The following is a 23,217-nucleotide window of genomic DNA, read 5'->3' as shown; positions in this document are numbered from 1 at the left end:
AAAGAGTGTGAAGCACCAGAAATGTCACCTGTGGGGTAAGAAGAGGAAATGTTTGAGCAGAAGATTTTTCCTTCAGACAGTGCCCCAAAACAAACAAAGGTGAGAATGGCCCTGTCCTAGCAGCAGCCCAGGAATTTACTGATAGCATCTTATTAAGGGGGAGGGAAATGCCTCCCCTTCACCTCCATACAGGAAAAAAGAGGCAGCTAGCTCCTGATTTTTGAAAAGGTAGCTGTTACATTTAGTTACACTGTGATGCCATTGATGGTTTTCCACAAAAACACATTTTCATATAACTATACAAGATTTACAGTACTTTAAAACTCAGTGCCATCAGTATGAAATGCAACACCTTCTTAATACTACCAAAACCTAAAAGCAAAACAGTTTTTCTGTGCCTGTATATATGTGTGTCTCACATTTTTCATTCTATATGTATTCTTGCTAGTAATATCAAAGACAGAATTAAGATAATCTTTTTTTAATCCTTGGAAGAAGATTAAGATATGTTGAAAGATAGGAGCAGTTCTACCACTACCAGCTGTGCTACATTCCCTCTTTGAATATACAGCTTTGAACATAAACATGTAAAATATTTTATATAAACAGATATCATAATGCAATTTTTATATATTTTAGGCAACAAACTTTACCAAGCATAAGGTAATAACTAACTAGATACTTTAGACGTGAAGGAAATGAATGCAAGGAAAAGCATTGTAAGAAATTTATTGTGAATGGACATTTTCTGGAGAGAAATACAGGTGAAATAGGGATCTAAATATTGCACTATATTGCTGGTAACAAATGAAAAATTATATAGGTCAAATCTGAAACAACAATATTGGTGAAATGCACACTACAACCTATTCCTCTACCAGTACTGTTCTGAGATGGTCCAATAACACTGCGACATTAAAGCTTATTTTAAGTGCCATAATTTTCCCACAATTCATGTGGTATACAGTAGCCATGTGTATATATTATGTGTATAAAACTGACACACATTAGTTAAAAAGAAAGGCCAAAAGCAAATATAAGCAAAGTTTGGTACTCACCTCCTTCTCCTGACCCAGAGCCATTATCTGAAAAAGAAACAGAGGGGGAGAAAAAAACAAGAAAGCAAATGAAAATATTGCTCCAGGAGCAGCTGTTTGTTCAGGAACATGACACAGATGTTATATTTCATGAGCCAGCTGTAAAAACAAACATCCCACATAAGGTCTGGCATCCTCTAATATGGTCTATCCATACTCACTGTGCCCGAGTCTCTCTTCCCTGTCAAGATGTTACTCAAGGAACAGCATTATTCAATACTGAAACTAAATTGCTTTCCTAGCCTCTTTTCAACTGCTAGAGATTAAAATTTGTTAAACCCAAAAGACATGAAGAGTACAAAGTCCGATTTTGGGAATGTTTATTTTTCCTTACCCTCTAGCCCTGGGAATGGTACTTCAAGGAGTAACACATTGATCACCTGACTGCAGAAGTACCTCCAGAAGACAACTAATCCTCCAAGTAAAGCTGATTTAAGTAATCTAATGACAAAATAGCTTCTTTCAGCTGCGTCAGTCACTTCACATAAAGATGCTCTAATGGCATAGTTATTTCATTGACATTTGACTGACTGGATTAGCATCTGAGGAGTGACAGCTTTCGACTGGATCCCATTTGCATTAGCAGTTCAAGTGTCAGCAGGACTTGAGCTTCTTCACCACCCCCGGCCAACTAACTCTACTTCAGAGCACTGCGGAGCTGTTTAGGGACTTTGCATGCACATCCTGCTGGGCAGCACTCTGCACAGGCTTCAGCTTGCACGGCAGTAAAGACAAGCCCTCAAACACATGTTCTGAGTCACAAAACTTCCTGTCTTTCCTGCTCAAAGGAGGAGGAGAGGAGAGAATGGAATGGCAACTACTCTCTGTGAATTGTTCCCCATTCCCATTAGATTAGCTTCTCTGGAAGCTGAGGAGAGGAGCAGAGCACACACTCTGCTCATCCCACATCTCTCCTTTCATGCCTGCTTTGGTGATGGAGAAGGCAGCTGAATTTATTTGCAAAAAACTGAAAGAAGAAGGAGGCCAGACAGAGAGAGGAGTGGGAATCTTACTTCCTCCACACATGAGGTCGTTGTTCACATCAGAGGAAAAACCAAACGCTCTGTTTGCTCAGTTCCCTCCCCTGCTTTTCTTTAAGGAGCTGTATTTCTAAGAATAATTCCCTCTAGTGCGTGGATGAAAGTGTGAAATTCCACGTTACTGGGTCACTTCACACATTGAAAATAATCTCCTGTCACATGGAGTATCAGGAATAGAGATTTGTTTTTCTTTCACTTTAATTTTCCTTTCTTTTCTCCTATGCCACTACTTGGTGTCTAACAGGCCGAGCTTCTTACCTTACAGAAATTAGTGCAAAAACAGGCAGGTTTGTTTTTCCATTGATAGTGACCCACTTTACTGACAAAGCAGACAATCCCATATAAAATGTCGTTGTTGAGTCACTGAGAAATATGCCTTATGATGCAGTATTGCTTCATTAAGAAACTTGAAGGAGTATAATTTACTTATATGAGTTAATATATAGGCTTATTTGCGGTGGTGAAATTGTGTCATCAGCTGTTTTGGGGGAGAGGAAGCTGACATACAAACAGGAGTAAGTCCAACATGTAACTCATATGAAAGACAAAGGGTAAAATGTCTCAAAGAAGCTTGACTTGTTCCATATTTTTGTTTCCAACTCCCACTCCCTTGACTGTTTTCCCCTGTGCATTCAGCCCTAAGGTGAGAAATGCTGCTCAGCCCCAGCTGAGGGGCTCTGGCTGTGTCCTGTGTGTGTGGGGCAGGGCTGGTACAGCCACACACATGGAGAGTGCCCTGTAAATCATAGAGCTGATGCTCAGACCACCCCTCTCTATAGATCATTGGCTTGATATACATGAAGTCCACTTGGCAGGACATCATAGCAGCAAGATAGATTCATTTCCACTTCTCTGGACTTTCAGTTCTCAAAAGGCGATTAAAAAGAAAAAGAAGTGTATCCTCTAGAACACTGTATCATTTTCAACTTTTCCCTGGGAGCTGTGCTAGGATGCTAGTCTCCAGGGTAACCATGCTAAACTAAGCCAGTGTTCCTGCTTGTTTTTTTCCCTGAGCCTTGGCTAGATTTTCCCAGGCAGCTGCTGGTTAAAAGAGTAGCATTTTTTTCCAGCTTACTTGGACAAGCAGCCCTGCTCTTTTCAGGCCCTTAATGAATTCAGGGTTTTCAAAAGTTGCCTTCATGCACCAAGATCTGTCAAGAAAGATGCCCAAACAGGTGAAGATGCTGGGCACAAACAGCATTCCCCCAGCCACTGGTCAGTAATTAGAGAAGGAGTGATTGACCTCTACCTTTACTTAAGCCACCCTTTTTCAAGTAGACTTATAAAGATTGAGAACAGCCCGGACGAAGACTTGGGAATGCTGGTGGATGAGAAGCTGGACATGAACTGTCGCTGTGCACTGGCAGCCCAGAAAGCCAAAGGTGTCCTGGGCTGCAACCAAAGCAGTGTGGCCAGCAGGGTGAGGGAGGGGATTCTCCTTAAAGCAGCGTGGCCAGCAGGGTGAGGGAGGGGATTCTCCTTAAAGCAGTGTGGACAGCAGGGTGAGGAGGGGATTCTCCTTCTCTGCTCCACTTTCCTGAGACTCTACCTGGAATGCTGCATCCAGCTCACAGGTCCCCAACACAGAAAGGATGCGAACCTATTGGACTGAGTCCAGAGAAGGACCACCAAGATCATTAGAGGCATGGAGCACCTCTCCTGTGAAGAAAGGCTGAGAGAATTGGGTTTGTTCAGCCTGGAAAAGATGGGGCTTTGGGGTGACCTAATTTCAGCCTTCCAGTTCCTGAAGGGAGCCTACAAGAAAGATGGAGAGGGACTTTGTGCAAGGGATGTAGTGACAGGACAAAGGGGAATGGATTCCAGCTGACAGTAGGTTTAGATTAGATATTAGAAAGAAATTCTACTGTGAGGCACTGGCACTCCAGAGAAATTGTGGATGCCCCATCCCTGAAGGTGTTCAAGGCCCAGCTGAATGGAGCTCTGAACAACTTGGTCTAATGGAATATATCTATACCCAGGGCCATGAGGTGGGAACTGGATTATCTTTAAAGTCCCTTCCAAACAAAACCGTTCCATGATTCTATAAAAATATGCTAATACACAAATATACAGGCTTCTGCTGCGAGCTGCTTTTATCCATGAAGGAGTTTCTGGATAAAATACACAAAGAAGGACTTGGATCTGACACAGCATCTGGATGCTGTAAGCACTCAGCTACAGTCAGAATTTCCTTTTTTGTTCTTTCTGAACAGGAGCCATTTCTGTACTGTGGGTCTGCTTTGGTGCAGAGGCAGAAAAACTCCCCAAACCCAAAAACTCTTGCAGCCTCTCTCATTCAGGAGGGATGGCTTTTAACTCAAACTGGCATGAAAATTGAACCCATCTCTTCCCCATTTAGGGCAGCAGCTCCAAACTGCTAAGTACAAACAGAAGGGCAAGCAGTCCACTAACAAATTTTAAGCAAGCAGACCCTTCTATAAGCCACTCCTAAGAGAATAATTCCTGTGTCTGTTTCTACTTCTGCAAATAGCTTTATTCTCCTTTTTTTTTTTTTAAACTTAGAAATCCCAACAGAAAACAATGGACTATGGCTTCAAAATATATACAGTACATTGAGAAACTGCAAGTTTAATCAAGTACTACATCACTGTGTGGTTACATTTTCATGTGCATATAATATAAATCTGGCAGCAGTCAAAATCAGTATTAAAACCTGTATATGCAGACTCAAAATTTCAACCATACATTCTCTTTCATTTCTCTAAACAACCATTTTTAATGTCAAAACTTGCATTTTGTTTATTCCTAAAGCACCTATAATTGACTCTTTTTTAAACACTGCTTATTTTAGAATCTTGAAACTCTGACAGCCTTCCAACAAACAAAATAAATAAATAGGTTGCAAATCACCTATGTCTGTAAAATTTAACCAAAATATTACCTGGCAAGAAACAGAATAATGATTTAGTGACTAAATCACTCAGTATAGTCTGTTCCAGTGCCGTAGCTACAGGAGGTATCAATCCCTAGCAAATGGGAAATATTTCATTCCTGTATGAGATTCAGAAGTCTGATATACTTTAAATATTGAACAGTTGTTACAACACTAAGGAGGAATTTCATCCTATTGTCTTGGGTGCATCCCGCCAGGATGAAGCTTTGCTTTGAAAAACAAAACTCTGATAGGAGACCAGTGAATCTATACTTGTCTCCCAATGATGCCCTAGAACAAAGCACTGTAATAGCAAATTCAAAGGCACCCAGTGAAAATTTATGGGGGTCTACAAAATATTTTTTCATTTCAGTATCTGATTCTCCATTATACATGTAACAGATCAAGAGCACAAATATGCTGCCATCTTGGCAGGGCATGGAGAGGTTCTGGATGATGGCTTTTATCATCCAATATTTTCACACCACCTGAAGCACATCAGACACTCAGGGAGCAGCAGGTACTGTTCTAGTGGAGCTCTGCTGAGGCACTTAAAGTTGCACCAGTGTAGGTGCAGTATGCAGCCTGAATCACAACCTCAGTTTCACAAATGTGTTTTCAGTACTTTCTGGAGCACTGTGTTTCAGCATGTTTCTTAATCTGCTACACTAAGTGCTAAAAATGATGCTGCATTTCCTGGGTTTTATGGAGGACTTTAAGAAAAGGAGAGGAAGGTTGAAAAAAAATTCCCATACTAGCTGAATAACGTAGTAATTAGCTGACAGCAAACTGAGGTTGAGAAGAATCGATTTTTCATTTTGAAATTTCTTTTTCTTGGTAGAGTAGAATGCACATAGAAACATACACTTTTTGTTGTTCCGAAAACATTATCCTGGAATTTTGTTTGAGTGAGAGAAAGAAACCTTCATGCTGTGTGTCCATTTAGTAAAATGATTAGGGCATGAAATTAAAAAATATTTATACTTTAACATTTACTTATACATCCTCAGTTCAAACCTTCATATTTATTGGTGTTGTTATAGTAATATGTGAGTCCTCCCAAACTGGATTTCATTTTTTTCCTCTTTCTGCTGAATCTGCACATAATTTACAGGTGGGAGATTGGGAAAGGCAGCAGATTCAGTCATCTGCCTGAGGGATGCTGGAATTATGCTTCTGAGCTGGGCACAAAACATGGGCTTCCTTCTGTATTAGGACCAACAACACAGATTGTTTTGGACCTCAGTAAACATGAGCAGACCTCAGTATAGGTGTGTGCTGCAGTCAAAGGCCTTAGAGCAGCTGGTGTGAAACATGCTGCATTTAAATGAGGTAACTGGGACTGGCAGCAGCAAGGGCTTGGACTAGGTATCCTGCACATGCATTTACTCTAATTTCTGGATAAGATGCTGTAGCTACCAGTGAGCTCCAGGCCTGATAACTCTAAATTGTCACTGCAATTACCAACATAAAGTTAGTAAGGAGTGTGCATCTGACCCATGGTCACGCTTTTGGCTACCATATAGACGTAACTTTGTTTAGATTAATCTGAGTAGCTATTCTCTATCCAAAGATGAGGGATGTCCCACAACTTCATATTTTCTGTGTCTTATTTATGTACCAAAGATTGCAGTTGTTGGCACTACTGAGTTATTTATTCATTCAGAGAAAGCCAGCCATGCGTCTGGTCTCACCAGCTTTGAATCTACCCAGAGGTTCAGAACACCTCTGGTGGCTAAAGTTTCCGTGTCAAAGAGCACGTTGCAATATTCAAGACAGAGAAAACCTGCCCCATGTATTTGAAAGATGAGGAAAATCTATGCTTTAAGTGTGTGGAAAGACAAAAAAGGCTAGTGCATTAGAAAGGTCAGGTAGAATGATTTTGTCAGTTTTGCATATCTTCAGTGTAATGACCTGAAAATGATGCCTTGGATACAGGTAGAGCAGCAGTCAGGATGATCAGTGTCACTTGCTGGATGTCACACTAATTCTTTATATCCAAAAAATAAAAGTCCTAAAGAAATGGCTAATTTGGAGTCTGCTCCAAATTTGTTGAAAGCCTTTTGATGAATATCAAGGCTCCTCTATAAACACCACAGAAGCATTCATAATCTATTTTCCCAGATAAAGTACTTCAACTTGTAATGTTTATTTATTAATCTGTTAGCATATCAGAAGATATAGCAGACTTCTTATCTAGCAAAAGGTTCTATTCCTAAAGAGGACTTGGGCTTTCCACATTATTTCATTCTATGAAAAGCACCAAAATTTTAATTGCTGGAATTAAGGGCAAAACTAAAGAGCTAACCATAAAACATCATTCATTAGTGACACAAAATGATGTTTTACATACCAGAATAACAAGGTCCTCTTGATACCATTGTTATCTCTTTCTGGTGCTTGCAAGCAGCTCTCCTGAGGAAGCATTCATTTTGGTAAGTGTCTCCATTTGATCCACAAACTGGAATATAGTTTGTGTGACACTGGAAAAGAAATTATAAAATAACCCAGTCATACAGAAATCAGGTGATTAATCTCAACTGCATATTAATAACATGAATATAATAACATAATAACATGAAGATAGTTGTGTTACCAACAGCAACTTATAACTCTTTTTGCTAAAGAAAGATTTGAAATATATTAGTTTTTCAGTATTACTATATGTATTCCTCTTGGATCACTGAAATAATAGTCTAACTCCACATGGACTGAACATAGGAATTCAGTAGGAAAGATTAAAAGCACAAAATAACTATGGTGGGACTTTTTACTGGCTAGAGGGAATATGCCAGGCATCCAGAAGTATTTGAAGGATGAACACTGAGGAAGGAGAAAACTTCTTCAAGATAATACAAGAAAGTATGACTAGGCCCAGGGGGATGAAACCAAGCAAAGGAGAATTTAAGGAGAACAGTGCTTAAAGGGAGATTTGTTGACCTTTTTGTTCAGAACATTCTTTCAAAGGAGGTGGAAAACAATCACCATTCTCATTAAATTCAAGAGCATCATGAGCCTTTTCTTGGTCAACAACTATAATAATGCTTTTTTATTACTACACTGAAAAATTTAAATCTTAAAGTTAGTAGAATTTGGTACAAACAAAAAGAAGGAAAGGTAGAAAGGAAGAATTATCATTCAGAATAGCTTTTGCAGAAGCTGCCTGTATTTTGCTGTTTTCTTAAATTCTAAGGGAGATGGATTATAAAAATGCATAATGTGCATTGAAATCCTGGGACCACCAACCTGCCTAACATCTGAGAGTGCTGCACGACTTCCTGCTGGAAAAGGAGATATTTCCCTGTTTGGGGGTGCAGTGGTAACTGTAATGTCAGACACCTTTTCCATCTTCAACACCCCAATGTAAAAAGAACCCAACCAAAAACCAAAACCAAGAAGCAATGATGAAATACAGTGGCCAAGAAATTTTTTAACCACATAAAGTTTATGATTAAACTGGTGTAGTTCAACCCATGAGACTGCAAGCAGAAACAATATTAGCTAAGCTAAAATGACTTAAAAGTACAAGAGTTTCTTATGCAAATTCCAAATGAGAGTCTCTCGCACAACAGTTTCTTTGTACTTTGGCATACATAAAGGTCAAAATATTCAATTGTTAAAACATAATTTTTAAGGGTATTACCCTCCAATCCTTTGTCATCCTGCCATAGATGACCAACTGAGAATGAACTAAACAGGTACTGACAGAAATAAATCATGTTGACAGCTCTGAAAATTATTTCTAACAGTTTTGTAATACTTTCCCATAGTAAGTAGCTCTCAGACACTCAACCACAGCCATCAGTCCTATCACATGCCATACTGAACAGCCATTTCTAGAGAATAATTAGGCAACTCCTGAGCGGGACAATACTTTTCAATAGATAATTCTCTGTTCAATAGATAATGTTCCATTCTCCTTAAGTCTCTGTGTGATGTTTTAAATTTGCAGGTTTTCATCCCGAGGATTGAAAATGAGAAGTGAAGGGATTCCTTTTTTAGTTTGGTAAGCCTTTAGTGATTTGGTACAGTACAGCCAAAAGTTCTCCTGCGAGTGTCCTTTAGGAGTAAAGTTGTTTTCTTGTGAGGAAGTCCTCTAATACCTCAAATGACCAAAATGGAGAGCATCTCTTCATGGGCAAGATCTGCTCAGCGCAGGGTGCCATGGGAAAATCCTTCCGAGCTTCATCCAGTGCTGTGTGATTTCAGAGTTCCCAACATCTGAATGGGTTGTAAGATTTGCTCATTGTCACTTTGCTCCTTTTCCTATTCTGTCTTACTGAAGCAGTTATTTTATTAAACTGATTGTTGTCAAGCCTTTCTGACTGAGATTGAAAGAGAGCCCCATGATGTCTCTCTCTCTTCTCACCCCACCTCACCCCATCTTACCTCCCCCACTGGTTCCTAATGCACTCACTAGATGTTGATCGGATTTTCATTCAGGTTTTGCAAAACTTATCCAAAATACAGCAAAAGACCTTTCAGCCTGCAGAGCTCTTGCTGCCATGACACTATAGCTGTTTCAAACAAGTTGAAATTTGTCATCCATTTCCCTCAATCTGAAGGAAGTTTGTGCCAGTCTTGGCCTCAGTTCAGGGGTGGCTGTGAATAGTTGTGCCGCTCTGCTCCCCAAAACACCCCTCTGTCAGGCAGACCTCATTGCAGTTACAATTTCCTCGTGAAGGGGAGAGGAGGGGCAAGCACTGATCTCTTCTCTGTGGTGACCAGTGACAGGACCCAAGGGAATGGCCTGAAGTTGTGTCAGGGGAAGTTTAGGTTGGCTATCAGGAAAAGGTTCTTCACCCAGAGAGTGTTCAGGCAGGGAAGTGGTCACAGCACCAGCCTGACAGAGTTCAAGGAGCATTTGGACAATGCTCTCGGGTACATGGTGTGACTCTTGGGGATGGTGCTATGCAGGGTCAGGAATTGGATCAGATGATCATTGTGGGTCCCGTTCGACTCAGCATATTCTGGGATTCTGTGATTTCCCTCCAGCAGGAACATCTTATCTGACCACAACCTGGATCCCAGACCAATTTAATTTTGCAACTCTCTTGTTAGGGCACATTTTTCTAAAAATTGCAGTTTTAGCAACATACGAAATACCTTGCTGGATAGGACCAGAGGCACAGTTATCCAGCTCTGTTGTAGCCGTGATGAATAGGAAACACACTTCAGGAAGAACAGGCTGATATTCCCACATCTTCCTTTCAGTGCCACTTCAGCTGAACCACTGTACACAAATGTGTCTGTTTTCCTTTCAAAGCCTTGCAATGTCAGAAAAAAATTAGCTAGCTCTCAAATAGTCTTGCATGTGAAGGACCTAACAGTTTGGGCTGGGTGTTTGTTGCCTGGAATATTTTGGTGCTGCTAGTTGCAGCAAATTGAGTAAGCTCAATTAAGTTCAAGAGTAACAGGAAGAATTTAAAGTTTCTATGTCTGAAAAACACAATACCTTCTCCTCATCCTTAGACTTCTTTCCTAAGAGTATAAATCTTTCAAGAAGTACAAGAAAACATGCAAGTAGCCTAAAAACTATACTTCTTTTTTTTTAATCAGCTCTTCAAAGCAAAGTAACAATTTATCACAGGGACTAGTTCTGTCTTTTTATGTCTCCACGCCCTGGATATTAGGAAGTCACAAAATATACTACCCACAGACAATAAATGAAACCTTTGGCTATCCTAGGGTTGTATTTATTTTCCTTTTTTTATTTTTAATCATTACTGAGCTTTGATTTTACTATTTTTCATAAATAAATATTACAGACAGACTGAAGACAGATGAAGAAACCTCTTCTCATAAGAATTTTTTCTGCCTTTAAAAGGCAGTTGGAGCAATGCCCCCAGCATAGGTAAACTGCACCCTATCGAAAGCCAGCTCTGAAACACTGGAATCCAAAACCAGTGTAAGATCATATACACACTGTTGCTATTTTGGTTCCCCTTGATTTATTATTTATTGGAAACAGAATACAAATTGTTTTTAAAACACTGAAAGACAGCCCACTCCAGGTTTTGCTGATAACAGTGCCAGCTCTTCCAGTTTTACCATGAATCCTGTACATAATATTTGATACATTTGTTCTGCTATAAACTGTGGAAAGAAAGAACTGCTGTACTGCTTTTTCTCTAAAAAAATTGGTGGCAGGAGTGGGGGTGGGGAAGATTACCATGATGAAGACTGTAAACTAAAGTCTCAAAAACTGACAATGCTAATTGAACTCGCTGTTTACTTCTTTTTAAAAGTTCAGAAGACATTTTTATCAATTTTTTTTTCCTGAGCAGGACTAATTCACTGTTTTAATTCATAACCTTTATGATCACTGGGGACCCTGCTATTATCTGATCCAATCAGTGCCATTGAAAAAGGAGCTTATGGTTAGACTCCATCAGCCTGCTGCTGAGTGGAATTTTTGAAGCGGTGACTCTACAAATACTTCAATACACCTGAAAGATTTGTCAGAAACAGCAAACAAAAAGGTGGGCAGCCCTTACCTGGAACTGACACGCACATTTCAAGCCATCGCCCTCTTCCTTGCACACTCCTCCATATTTACATGATGATTCATCACACACTCTTACATCTGATTCCCTTACATTTAACTCTGCAAAAAAAAATAGAAAAAGAAGACAATAAAAAAATTTTAAGGTGAGTCATTTTGAGGACTGCATTGTCCTTAAACCCTCTGAGCATCCCTGCTGCCTTTCTCCCATATAGAAATCAAAGGAAAAATGCCAGAGCTCTTCCCCAGGCTGCCCTGCATGGGCTCAGTCCTGCCCCTGGGCTCCTCTCCAGAGGCAGGTCCTGCTCCCCAGAGGCAGCTTTGCCTGGTTGGCAGAGTGGTTATGGTTGAGTGCTGATTCACCAAATAAACAGATACAGAGAAAGGATGTGTTTATACTGCCCAAAGGCTCTCCCATGTTTCCCCTGATGGGGATGCCCCACTATAAAACCTTTCTCTTACAGAAGTTGTTTCTAGCAGGATTCAGGAGCTTAACATAGGTTACAGCCCATGTTTCTCACCTGCTACCTCTTTTTGCTTTACTCTTGACAAAGGTCCTGAGGAAGTAGAAAAGCTAAACCATCAGAATTTCTCTGCCTGGTTTTCCAGAGTCTGCCATGGCCACATTGTTATCCTTCAGACTAAAAATAAATCCAACTGTGTTTGAACTATTTTAATTTGCTTGCACTGTAGGAGCCAGAGTAATGAACCAGAGATCTGTGTCTTAGCTCCTGCATAAGAATATGGAGCACAAATGGCAGCTCCTGTCACTGTAAGCTTGCAGCACAGGCACAGCTGGCAAGAGGGAAACCAAGGGGCTTTACACACCAACTGCATAGGCACTAGCTCCAGCACAAAGGTCACCTAACTGGCTTCAAGCTCTTTCTGGACATCACAGTCCAAGGCTAGATTTAAAAGAGAATAAATACATTCTTTTGAAATAAGTATTTGACTTGAACTATATCTAGGAGAGAGAGCAAAAGAAAGCACAGGTGGGATAATGGATGTGGTCAGTGTCTGCCTAAATGTGACCTCATCAGGCTGTGTGGGAACAGTGCTGGTACCATCGATTCCAATGAAAAGGTGAAAATTACACCAAGGGCTCTGGAAAAATCCCCTGGCACTGTTAAATTTGCAGTGAAATCAGAGGATATCATTCAAAGGTGTCGGTGCTATGGTTCAAGTCATAAGCCTTCAGGACTCTATAGCAAGCATGATCCACTAAAGATATTCACTGACAGCAGCGTGATTTAAAATAATGACTGTGACTTTTAATAAGCAAGCCCTATCCAGAAAACTGGCTTAAAGAAAGAACTGAACATCAGCCATTCAGAAATGAGGAAAGGTAGGTCAAAAGCAGAAGAAAATAAGCGTTGCTGCCACTTAGAGTCTTAAATAGGCAATCAGCCTCCTCCTCACAGCAGCTGCAGCACTTTGGTATGACAGTGATAGACACCCTGGAAAACTGCTCCTATGCATTTATGTAACATTATACACCCACATATACGGTTTATATAAATAAATAAATAAACAAACAGTAATTACTGTAATAATTTTTACCATATGCCCCATGCTTCTATATTTAACATAGCATAATTATGTACTTCTTCATGGCACTGAAGTTAGACGATTACAGCTCAATGGAAAGTCCAGTTATAATCCACGTATTTTTTTGTCAGCCATGAGAAAAAATTGAGAAACATATTGATTCTTTTCCTCCATAGGTCCATCACTCCCAAAGGCATAAATGAGGAGGGCAATGTGTATAACAATGGGCAGATAGATATCCTGGTTGCCATCACAACCCCGTGCCTGTGTTCTCTAATGTTATTCTTAATGTCGCCGTTTATCAAGCATGACTGCTGCGTTGTAGGGACCAAGGTAACGCGACAGAACATCGCAGCTTTTCAATTTAATGTGTTCATAATTCGCTCCTGAAGGAAATGTGCTTTCTTTGTCCTCATGAAGATCTGTTCCACAAAGATGAGCAAACTATCAAAATTAATTAAGGGGAAATGATTGTCATATCTGAAAGAAGGGTCCACCTTTAGGTGATATCACACTTGAGAATATGCAATTCTAAAAAGGAGTAACCATACAGTCAAATTAGAGCATGCACTGCTTTCAAAATCCTCTGTTCATCAGGTCAGGTAAATAATGACATGTTGGTCCCCCCTTCACAATGCCCAGCTGAACACGCTGGACTCAGTGCTTTGCAACATCCTACCCTGTGCCCCCAACCAGCAGAAGAAACCCCTCAGGAGCTGCAACTCCTGCTTGAATTTCTGGGAGTCTACACAACATCCAACAGCTTAAGCAGAGTAGTGCAGAATTTTCCTCAACATTGGTGCTCCCCCCAGTGTGGAGAGGGCACATGAACACCCAGAAAGGAGCCTCTTCACCATAGTGGTGGGCAAGGTACCTCACTTTTTTTCAGAGAGGAAGGACGTGGTGGGGTCAGAAAGAGAGGCCAGATAGCAGTTCAGCATCAAGGCTGAACTCGAGATGTACTTGTTCCTAGCTTAGCTATTGCTCTGCCTGCAAAAGGCAGAGAGAAAGGGAAAGATTTCAGAACAAAACTATAAGAAAGGATATGAAGATGGCAGTGGAAAATCAGCCTTTGTGAACCTCCTTCACTTCAAGAAAAAGAGACTTTTGGGGGTTTTTTTAATTCCACAAGAGGAATTAAAAGGACAGAAAGCACACTGTGATTTTAATGGTTACGTCATTTTAGACATGGACTGTTTTTCTTTCCATATAAATGATAAACACTGATTATAAGCTTTACGGCATTAAATGAACAGGAAAGGTCATGCAGAGACCAGGAGACAACATGATTTCCCAAAGTTGTACAAAAGACAAGATACCCTGGTGACTGGCACTTGAACATGACAGATGAACTTTATTCTATGACAGGATGTCACTGAATCCCTTATTCCATTCAGTGGCAAATTCCAGCAGCAGCAGAATCAAGCCTCCAACATGTGCATGATTACATCTGATGGAATCACAAGTACCTAGAAGTGTGGTGGCTATAATTACTTCTGTACCCACAGCATTCAGTTCAAAAATGAATACATGTGGATGGAAGTTAATAGAGTGATATGAAGAGGAATTGTAGATGTCTTGCATGTTGGAAGTGTGCTCGCTTTTCAGTGAATTCCCCACAGACAGAGAATTAAAAAGGAGTTTCTGCAATTATTTCCAGAAGAACGGAATCATAACTGTGAGAACAGATTCATGAGAGGAGCAAGAACATGTAGCAAATGGTTTAGGGTAATTTCTTGCATGTTTCTTTTATGCTTACTGCAACTCATTTCCTTGACTTTCAGCAGGTATAAATAAGAGAAAGCCTCAGTGTGATTCATAACACACAGTAACAATGTGCTAGATAGTAATCCATCAATTCCCAACAGAAAACATAATTAGCGCAATTAAATCAGGCTTCCAAATTTATGATAAAATTAATCTCCAAAGACCTGAAATGAGGTATTAAAAATGATTTGCTAGTATCTGTTCTGCCAATACACTTCCTGGTTGTGTGAGGGCTGACTGGCACAGAGGAGCTTGCAAAGACCCACAGCAAGCTCTTCTGGGTTTGTCTTTTTTTCTCTGTTGAAAAGAATTCACTATGTGATAATTTGATACATCACTAAAAATGAGGAAAGCCATCTCTATTTTGACTCCTTTCGGAGAATGTGAAGTTCAGCTAAATACAAGTAGTTGTGGATTGGCTTTTTGCCTGTGACCTCAAAATGCATTTCTCTGAGGCTCTTGTTATAAGGTAAATTACATGTGTCAAAATGCTGAACCTGAAGATGAAATCATATTTGTAGCTTTAAGTACATCAAACATGTTTTTTCCATCTGGATACCTCAAGAATAAAGTAAAATCTAAGATGGGCAAATCTGTTCACTTTGCTTTTTCAAAACTCATGTTTCTCCTGGGGTTGGCAATAGTACACAGTAATGATGAATGGATATAAGGGACCAAAAAATACCTTTCCCATGTGAAAATGAGTATGTGAATATTGCAGCTACACCTGAGAAAAAACCCTCTCTGCCTGCCTATTTGTCTGTTTTCTCTTTCTGTGGGTAAGATTCCAAGTAGTAGAGGTGCTGGGACCCCTTGTTGCTTTTTGCTCTTGACCTATGGGTTTGGTAAAAAAGGGGAAGCAACTTTCACCATTTGCATTAGAGGGAAAAGGCAAGGCTTTTATGTCCTCCAAATAATTTGTTCTTTGTGAAGCCAAGCTTTAAATTAGGATGCATGACCACTCGTGGAGGTCATATATAGACGCACACATACACACAGAGACCTGGGAGAATTCGTAAAAAGTCCGTATCTCTACAGCTTAATAGAACCCCCAAAGTTGTAAGAACAGCTGAATGGCATCAACATTGGATTGGAAAAGGGCTCAGGAGAAATTATGTTGTGTAAGGATATGTTAGAGCCCACAGAGTCTACTGGAGATAGTGACGTTATGACTGGATGAGCTCTCAGGACCACAAAACAGTCAAAGAAGGCAAAATCTGATTAACAGAAAACCTATAACCTGCTCAGTTTTGGGAGTCAACCTTATGACTCTAGACTGGCTTGGACAAGTCATTGGCCTTTTTTTTTTGGTTTTGCCAAATTATTTATAAATGAATGGAGAATTTAATGGCGGAAAAAAGAAACACCCAACAAAATCTTTCCCTTATAAGAGGAATTATAAAGCTGAGGTGCTCATATGACAAGTACAGTAGTAACCTGAGTCTTAAATTGAACTCTTGAATAAAGCTTTACCCTTTGCCACACAACAAAGATAATACACACAATGGGGACCTCTGCCCCCATGGTTCCCAAGGACAGCCTGCCCACTTCAACCAGGTGAGTTTGAGTGGCGCTGCAAAAAAGATCCTCCAGGGAAGTATTTCAGATGTCCCTGGAATACCTCTGCCCACCTCCTGCTGCCAGCTCAGAACAAAACTGCACAATTCTCCTGTAAATCCTATCAATCCCATGCAGACATACAAGCACCCCATCTGTCAGTGGCTTCAGCCACTTCAGATTTCATCACCTGCAGTGACTCTGACATTGGTTCAGACACTTAGCTCACATACACCTATCTATACATAAACATTTACATTTAGATGTCTTAATCTACAAGCTCAGTCCCATCCCACAGCTTTTCAAAGTACGTCCAGAAAGGCCATTCCTGCAGGAAGTCATGCAGATGCTTACAGAGCTGTTTCACCCAGGCTCTGGGTGAAAACAGAAAGCTTTCTGAACAGAAGGCATAATTTTGGGGACTTCCTAATATCTAGGAAAGATCTATCTATCTATCTATCTATCTATCTATCTATCTATCTATATCTCTTTCCTATATAATAAGATATATATTAGGAAAAGATATATATCTATATCTATATCTGTATATATATATATATATATTAGGAAAAATACCTTAAAAATTCCTAAGCCTCCCCTGACACAGCTTCATGCCATTCCCTCAGGCCCTGTCACTGTTCACCAGAGAAAAGAGATCAGTGCCTGCCCCTCTGCCTCACCTTGTGAGGAAGCTGCAGACCACAAGGAGGCCTCCTCTCAGTCTTCTCTTCCCAAGGCTGAACAGACCAAGTGACCTCAGCCATTCCTTGTGTGGCTTCCCATCTAGACCCTTCACCATCCTTGTTGCCCTCCTTGGGATCTATCTATCTATCTATCTATCTATATCTCTTTCCTAGATAAGAAGATATATATTAGGAAAAGATATATATCTATATCTATATCTATATCTATATATATATATATATATATTAGGAAAAATACCTTAAAAATTCCTAAGCCTCCCCTGACACAGCTTCATGCCATTCCCTCAGGCCCTGTCACTGTTCACCAGAGAAAAGAGATCAGTGCCTGCCCCTCTGCCTCACCTTGTGAGGAAGCTGCAGACCACAAGGAGGCCTCCTCTCAGTCTTCTCTTCCCAAGGCTGAACAGACCAAGTGACCTCAGCCATTCCTTGTGTGGCTTCCCATCTAGACCCTTCACCATCCTTGTTGCCCTCCTTGGGGCATTGCTGGCTTTAGCGCTGCAACCAAAGGAGCAAGTGGCTTTTCTTGCTTCATCAGCTAGAGAACAAAACATTACTAGAACATTGGAGCCATGAACTTCCCAAGCAAGTATGTATCGTTGACAAAACCTGAGATCCCCATTTATTTGAAACTAATAAATAATCTCTGCATTAGGTTTTCCAGAGCATTTTATTATCCTCATGTTTCAGCAGTTGTGGATTATGTAAATCACAATAATTTGCATTGTAGAGTTTATGTCTGCTGATTTTCTTCTCAGAAATTGTCATAGGTTGTGGGTGAAGAAAAAGAGAGCAGACAAGCCCCTCAGACAAAATTAGCAATTACTTGTCCAAATAAATAATACTCACTTGTGTCAGACAAGGCTAAGCAAGACAGAATGGGTCATACTCTCTGGTTCATATGAAAAATTATGTTTTTCAGAAAAGAAAACAGACAAAAAGACAAACTAGTGGGAAATAATTCAGGGGTACCCTTCAGACACTGCATATCCCCTTTGATGATGTCTGCTGCCACTGATTTGAGGGACAGTTTAGCAAAAAAAATTTTAAGAAATTAAGAATGTGGAGAGTGGAAAGAGAAGAATAACAAAAAGAACTTTTAAAAACAGGCAATCAGAGAAGAAAAATAGGAAAATGAAATTGTATCAAAAGAAAATCTAAAACAAATGTAAGCTTTAAATAATTAAACCAGTTAAAAGTCATTTAAATGTCCATTCTGTGATAAGGTATAAATTTCTTTCACACTTGAATTGAAAGAAAACAATTCATTGGGACAGTCAAGAGGTTATATGAAAAAAAATTTAAAAAAGAAACAAAATCATTAAAATGAATTTACCCTAAAAAAAATATAGATGACTGTAATCTAACAGAATGCAGATACTCCCACATTTTTTTAAATTGGTCAGTTGACAGATGCCTTGTGTGGCTGATGGCAAATCTGATATTTTGAAAACAATCTTAGGCAGTATTAGAGGATAGCAAAACCTGTTTTGCTGTGTCTCAATGCAATATTTAATGCTCAATTGTGCAGAAAGAAAAAATAAAGCTGTGCTTTGGCTCTTGAAAATGCTATCTGAGTGAATAAGCCTTGAAATATTTCCCTAAAACTACTTTTACAAGACCGCATTAGCTTTTGATTGCTTAAGTGCTGTCCAATTTATCTAGGATGATTATACTTTTACATTTCAAATCACCACAGTCTCCTTTTCGAACAGAGGAAAACTGAAAGCATACATGCTGCTAAAGCAATTAGTATTCTTGTACACAATAGGAAACCACAGCAATTTTTAACAACTAGCACTCACACAGCAAGGTAACAAGACTGGCTTTGAACCTGAGAGTCTCCCACACTGCAATATTCACATTGCTAGTGTGCCTCAGACTAACTCTATTCAGTGTGAAAAAAGTAAGGAAAAGTGCCATAGTGACGAATGTTTGTATGACAGCTCCGTCAAAATATTGGGTGCAGCCGGTGGTACATTTCTTTTTCCATCAAGGAAAAAAAAGTACTCGCAGAGAAAGCTAAGGCACTTTTTTCTTATATTAAAAGCTCTGACAGTATTTCAGAAATGCTGTATAATTCCTGTAGGTGAATAAGTAATCAAATGGCACAAATCGACAAGCCGTGCAGTTGGTTGGAGACAGGGAAAGATGTGGTGGGAACCTGGAATGATTTTCTCCCTCATAAACACTTATGTGTCAAGGTCAGGCAGTATAACAATCTGACCTTCAGGAGCTGGGTCTGGTGTGCTTCTCTGTCAGCAGCTATGCAGGACACTGACTTCAAAACTTGCTTACAAAGCAGAATATGTCTTACTACAAAAAATTATTGACTATGATTATGCAAGGCCATTATAAAAAACTTAGCATGTCATTGCATATTTTTACATAAAATTAAAATAAAATATTAGACAAGGAACGCGCTCATACAGCATATTTACAGCAAGATCGATTACAACATATATTATCAATCCTTAGTCTCTAAGGAAACCAAGGCTGTGCAGGAGCTGCAACTTCCCAGACAGGTTGGTTTGTTCCTTTAACTTTGCACTCACTGGGCAATTCCAGCCAAATCTGACAGCAGGAGAGGCCTGGGACTTCCTACAACCTAATGGAAAATCAATGGATGCTTGGAGAAAGGGGGTCTAACATCTAATGTCTCCACTGCCAGTTGGAGGAATTGAGAGCATGTTGTCCTGGTTTCAGCTAGGGTAGAGTAAATTTCTTCACAGTAGCTGTTAGAGTGCTATGTTTTGGATTCAGAATGAGAATGGTGTTAATAATACACTGATGTTTTGGATTTTTGTCGTGTTTATCCAAAGTGAAGGACTTTTTTTCCCCTTGTCTCATGCTCTGCCAGTGAGGAGGTGCACAAAAGAAACTGTGAGGGAGCACAGCTGGGATGGGTGACCTGAACTGCCCAAAGGGATATTCCACACCATAGAATATCATGCCCAGTATATAAACTAGGGGGAGTTACCAGGAAGGGTGGCTAATCTAGGTTCAAGAAGGGGAGTCTGGCATCAGTGAGTGGGTGGTGAGCAACTGCATTGTGCATCACTTTTTTCCTTTTTATTATCATTATTATTTACCATTATTACTGCATTTTACTTTATTTTCAATTATTAAACTGTTCTTATTTCAACATAAAAGTTTTACTTTAATTCTCCTCCCCGTTCCACCAGGGCTGGGGAGGAAGAGAAGGGCTGCATGGCACGTAGTCTCCAGCTGGGATTAAAACCACGAGACTGGGTCATGTGACAAGAACACAAACACATGTGATATGTTTCTTTTCACAAACACATGCAAATAAGTGGAATGGACTCTTTTCCACTCATGACACTGTCAACATCCTTACCATATTGAGACTCAGAAACTTAGACTCAGATCTGGCAAACACATAGACTTTTAGGATACTGGATAACTTGTGCTGATGAATGCTAATGCCTATACAAATGGATGTATTCTGGTAGGTTAACTTTAAAAATAGTGCTCTTACACTTCACCAGCCTTTGACAACTAATGGGACTCCTAGGAAATTTTTCATTTGGGTAAATTATACTGTTAAGACTTGACAGTTGTGCAGCATGTGCAATTACAGTCAATGAGAAAATGTTATCTGTCCTTGTTCCCTTAATGTTCCCTTGCTCTCTTGCTCTGTCTCTCAGTTTGCAGAGTAGATGGTCAAATAACCATAACATTTGCAAGCAATTTGTTAAGGGTCTTCTGTCTCTCCTCTCCCCTGCCCCCCAAGCTGGGGAGCTTCACTTGCTTTCTAGCATCATTGCCCATATAAGAATACATCAAGCAAGCACAGTGCTCCCATGGAAGCTATAGCTTTAGCTAATGAATCCTTGTACTGGAGAAATCTTTCTATGCCAGTTACAAACCAAGGTGAACTCTTGTTCACTGTCATGAACAGTCTTGTTCATGAAGTAAATCTGACTGTGACTTCCCTAAGTCTGTAGAGGAGTGGCAAGCTGTTCAGACACTGAAACAACAGAGGCCTCATTTATACTCCTGAAGAACCTGAAGCCAAGTAAAATGGTTGTAAAAATGAACACTAAAGCAACTAATTATCTTCCATAAACATTTCAGGGAATTTCTTCTTTGATCTGCAGGTGACATATGTAAGTCAAGTCAACTTCAAAACAGGAAAATAATATTTGTCAAATTCTGATTCCATTCCTTCCACAAAACTCGAACGCATGTAGTCCAGGAACCATCTTGCCAGCTTAAGAGTTGGAATAGAGGTATCGGGTTCTATTGGGTCTCCAGAATTACATTTGCACACAGGTGGGGGATGGATGGCTGATGGATCTACCTCGCCCTGGTGCTAAAACCCGAGCTCCTTCTGTTTTCTGCTCCTCACTTGCATTTCTTCTACAGCAGAAGAGAAACAAGCCCTGGTGTGAGCAGCACTATGGTGCCAAGAAGATGTAGCCTTTCTATAACTATGTCAATCATCTCCCCTCTCTGATCGCTGCCTACAGAGCTCTGGGCAGCAGTCAGAGAAAGGAGCCTTCGTCTCTGTGAGCAATGGTAAGGGAAACGTTTAAAGTGCCTGATCATGAGAGTTTTTGTCACTGTTGAAACAAGGGCTGAAGTCAGCAGAAATCTGATCAAAGCAGAAGTATGTCCATTTGCCATGAAGCCCATATATGTTTTTCGTTCTCGAGGTCATGTTTGGCTATAGTGCTCCTCAAGTCCTAGCATGAAGAGAGAACTGAGCTCTACATGTAGGTTGAGAATGTTCTCTAAGGAAAGTCTAATGGAAGTTGCTTGGCTCCTTGTTGTTTGTTTTACTTCATTTTAAAGACATTTGGGGAGAAAGCCAACTACTCATTAACCTCACCACTTTCTCTTTTCCTTATTCTTCTTGTGGTTTCAGTGTCAGAGAGAGGTTTAAAGAGCAGCTGAGTCTTGGTCCATGAAAGCTCCACAGAAACTGTGTTGACAGCTGTGGAACAGCCTCCCAGGTCGTCAACTAATACATGTTGGGATGAGTTGACCTTCTGGGAGCCATTTTATGGTGACTTATTTCAAAAACGAAGATAAATTCAAAAATGGTTTTTTTTTAAATAAAATATCTCGCAAGTATAATGGAAAGCACTCAGAGGGAACTGCTAGGTTTTCATGGATAAACCAACACAGCACTGACATAGATTATACTGCACAACTCAGGTTATTACACATGCTCAGCATATTACACACATTATAAATGATTGACAGAAATTGTATGTTTCTTGGGGAAAAAAAAAGGGAAATATTTTAAAAATGAGAAATAAATATATATACATACATTCAAACCCCATATTTTCAGTAAAAAATATTTTCAATGTTCACTGTTGGCTCCTATGCTACTACTCCTTCCCTTCTACTTTTCCAGTTATCACAACATTTTTCCTTTAGAGTTAAAAAGACAGAAGAACAAAACTCTCTGGAATGGAAATTCCTTGCATTTCTCGGCTACAAACCCAAGAAAAACAGGTGGCCTTTGGTAAATTTTCTAGAAAAATACTATTTCCTACAAAATGGTGTTCAGTGAGGAACAAGTCTGTTTGAAAAGGTGTTTTGCCATTTGGCATACATAATTTGAGGCTCCAACACTATAAATGCCTGCTCAGCGACTTAACCTTGAGCATTTGTGATATCTAAATAAGCTAAATGGAACTGATCATGTGTTAGACAAAAAATGTCTTTAAGTGCTTGTAGGATCAAGGACACAAACAATTCCGAGGACCTGATTTTTATGCAAATAACAATTATGTTACTAGAGTTTCTGTCTATTGGTTACAAATGTGTAGAATTACACAGTGGAGACACATTTTAAAGCACTGTTTATTTCCCAGATTGGAAACTTTCCCTTAAAAGCAGCAGAAAATCTCTGACAAAACGTTGTCAGGTAGTGTATTAATCTTAATTATTCACTCTCTACAGGGAAAATGCTGCTGTCTACAAAACCATTCGATAGCAGAAATCTAAAAGGTGACTTCAAATAGCTCACATTTTAGATATTACTCATTGCTCCCAGTTACTATCATTAGCAGCCATGTGAAATACCTAGAGTCTGCAGTGAAGATCAGATCCCCCTTCTGAAAGACAT

The 23,217-nt window shown here is 39.8% G+C and overlaps 1 protein-coding gene across 1 annotated transcript in view; it reads right to left on the bottom strand.

The window, feature by feature from the left end:
* TMEFF1 (transmembrane protein with EGF like and two follistatin like domains 1) overlaps positions 1–11,671 on the bottom strand; it is a gene marked incomplete at its 5' end in the record, with an annotated part of 44,689 nt that extends 33,018 nt beyond the window's left edge. The window contains 3 exons of the mRNA XM_017746125.1: positions 1,059–1,085; positions 7,384–7,513; positions 11,528–11,671. Coding sequence (XP_017601614.1) covers positions 1,059–1,085; positions 7,384–7,513; positions 11,528–11,671 — 301 coding nt within the window. The remainder of the gene's footprint in view (positions 1–1,058; positions 1,086–7,383; positions 7,514–11,527) is intronic.
* Positions 11,672–23,217: the final 11,546 nt, after the last annotated feature.

The sequence above is a fragment of the Corvus brachyrhynchos genome, unplaced genomic scaffold (assembly GCF_000691975.1).
Source record: "Corvus brachyrhynchos isolate BGI_N302 unplaced genomic scaffold, ASM69197v1 scaffold409, whole genome shotgun sequence".
NCBI lineage: Eukaryota > Metazoa > Chordata > Aves > Passeriformes > Corvidae > Corvus > Corvus brachyrhynchos.
The sequence above is the reverse complement of the archived record's forward strand: the minus strand, read 5'-3'. Positions and strand labels throughout refer to the sequence as shown.